The 2864-nt window shown below is 30.0% G+C and overlaps 1 protein-coding gene across 1 annotated transcript in view; it reads left to right on the top strand.

Annotated features, from left to right (window-relative positions):
• LOC108688627 (transient-receptor-potential-like protein) overlaps window positions 1-2864 on the top strand; it is a 10447-nt gene that overhangs the window by 2746 nt on the left and 4837 nt on the right. The window contains exons 3-7 of the mRNA XM_018194967.1: window positions 131-328; window positions 487-676; window positions 1628-1813; window positions 2009-2199; window positions 2311-2489. Coding sequence (XP_018050456.1) covers window positions 131-328; window positions 487-676; window positions 1628-1813; window positions 2009-2199; window positions 2311-2489 — 944 coding nt within the window. The remainder of the gene's footprint in view (window positions 1-130; window positions 329-486; window positions 677-1627; window positions 1814-2008; window positions 2200-2310; window positions 2490-2864) is intronic.

Here is a 2864-nt window from a genome sequence, read left to right on the forward strand (position 1 = left end):
TTATAAATAAACAATTATAAATAAATTATAAAATAAACAATTTTAATTTTATTGAAAATAAAATTGCATTAGAACTTATTTGCATTAGAATTATTATTTGTCTTTCGTATGCTTCACACTTTAATTACAGCCGAAAAGCAGATCATACACAGCTGGCAGAAGGTAGATCCAGCATCAGCCAGATATCCGACGGACATGACACCATTGATGCTCGCGGCACAACGCAATAATTATGAAATTTTGAAACTTTTACTGGATCGAGGAGCTACCTTGCCGATGCCGCATGACGTGAGGTGTGGCTGTGACGATTGTCTTCAGGCAACCATCGGTGAGAGATATTCTGATAAATTTAATTCGTCTCCTAATAGAAGATTTTAGAAAATACAGATATTAGAAAAATATTATAAATTGTCAATATAGAAATTGCTGATAGAAGATGTAATATAATTAAAATTATATTACATTCTAATTAGAATTACGATTTAGGCGATCCGTTACGTCTGTCATCTACTAGAATTTCCGAATATAAGGCTTTAGCAAGTCCAAGTTTAATAGCTTTGAGCTCGACAGATCCTTTAATGACAGCTTTCCAATTAAGTTGGGAACTTAGGGAACTGGCCATTTCGGAACCTGAAAGTAGAGCCGAATACTTAAAACTACGACGGCAGGTAGAAAAGTAAGTATTTTTGTTTCACAAAATGTGATTATATATTGTATGTAAAATTAAAAGTATCAAACGGTCATAATTGACCGTTTCTTTAGATTAACCCTCGGAGCTGATGGTGGAAATCTTCGATTATAAATTTTTTTATCAAAAATATCAAAGAATTTAATTTTCTTTATATTATATCTACAAAGATATAAATTGGATTATTCTTATTAACATATTGTTAGTATTTATTCTTTTTTAAACCATTATGTCAAATCAGTTACTTTGAATCTATAAGGTAACAGGCTCGTGTGAGATTATAAAGCAAATTACTGGTTAATGGTTTATAACGATCAATTATAAAAAATAATTATTATATATTCAATTTATTCAATATATTATTATATTATTAATATTATTATATATTCAATTTGTCATAATTGTACAAAATATAAAATGTTTCGGCTTACTTAGTTTTTCTCGGTTAGTAATATAATTATATCAACACATAATTAATTCTCGAAAACATTACAAATTAACATCTCGTAGAAATGTAACTTAACTTTGACCACGCACTGACTAATAATTAATAATTCCTATTTATTCATTGTTTCAACAAAAATGCTGTATCTCCTCTAAAAGAAAATTTATATATGTCATTTTGATTCCTTGAAATTAATTAGTGTTTTTTTATTATTATAATTAATATAAATTGAATATATCTTATAGCGTTAGTAATTGTTGCTATAGATTTTGACATTAGTTCTGGGAAGTTAATATTATATTCCTTGAAAAAAAAAAAGATTCTGAAATTTTTTGATTTTTCAATAAGTCTATCTTTTACATATATATATTGATGAAACATTTTTATTACTTTCTTTATTTTCATATTACCTTATTATACACTTCATTCTTTTAAGAGTACAGAAACACTTGATTCTGCTAATGTTAATCAAGAGTTATAATTGTTCCGAATAGATTCGCTGTCGATTTATTGCAATACGTCCGGACTACCACGGAATTAGATACCATCTTAAATTACGATCCAGAAGAAGAAAATGCCATACTTAGCAAACAATTGGCTCGTCTGGAACAAGCTATAGAGTATAAGCAAAAAAGATTCGTCTCGCATTCTCACGTTCAGCAGCTCTTGGCAGCAATCTGGTAAGCCAAGGACTCTATTTCATAAAGCACAGATGAGGTGAGGAACGGCCTAAGAACATCCTAAGGATCTTTCCAGAACACTTCTTGAATAAAATGTGCTGTATGAGATAGGGATGTTTCATATTTTGTTTCACAAAAAACATAATTTGTGAAATGAATTTAAAAACACTTTTGAATATCTCATCCTATCCAAAGGTACGAAGGGGTTCCCGGATTTCGAAGAATGTCAACTCTGCAAAGAGTCGGCATTCTTGCAAAGACAGCAGTTCTATTTCCATTTTATTGTATCATGTATTATCTAATGCCGGGATCAAAAACGGGACAGCTTATGCGAAGACCTTTTATGAAATTCTTGGTTCACGCGTCATCCTATTTATTCTTTTTGTGTAAGCTACATTATAGCTTTAATTATAAAACAGATAAGACTTGAATCTTGAAATAATAATATCAGTGCCATTATCTAACCAACAGCTAACATATTACGTATTTGTTTGTAGTTGTACTCATGCTAGTATCGCAGCGTGCAGAAGTGGAAATCGTTAGATTCTTGGGTAGCCAGGAAATGAAGAGAAACCTCGAAGCTTACTTGGCTCGACAGAGAGGCGCGGCCCCTACTCCTCTTGAAGGTATCGTTGTGCTATATGTTTTTGGATTCATATGGGAAGAGACGAGAGAGGTACGCAGACGACAAACATGTATCTATTATAATTTCTCTTAAATATGTTTTCTATATGAAAAGGATGATTTTGCTAAAATATCTAATGTAGAAATTTAGATACAAATCTGAAAATATTTTCGTTGGACCATTAAAATAATTAAGAAATAAATAAGAAAGCACAATGACCAATCCTGCAAAAGGCTTTGATATTTTAACAATCAGCTTGGACGTCGTATATAATTATTTTAATAATTTCTACAAAATTATTTTCAGATGTATATTTAAATTTTTAAATAAAGGAGATGAAATTAGGCTAAAAATATGTAAATCAAAGAATTACAAGTATCTATGAAAGCCTAGATATTCATATGTGTGTGTATATATATATATATA

Source organism: Atta colombica, unplaced genomic scaffold, assembly GCF_001594045.1.
Source record: "Atta colombica isolate Treedump-2 unplaced genomic scaffold, Acol1.0 scaffold236, whole genome shotgun sequence".
Taxonomy (NCBI): domain Eukaryota; kingdom Metazoa; phylum Arthropoda; class Insecta; order Hymenoptera; family Formicidae; genus Atta; species Atta colombica.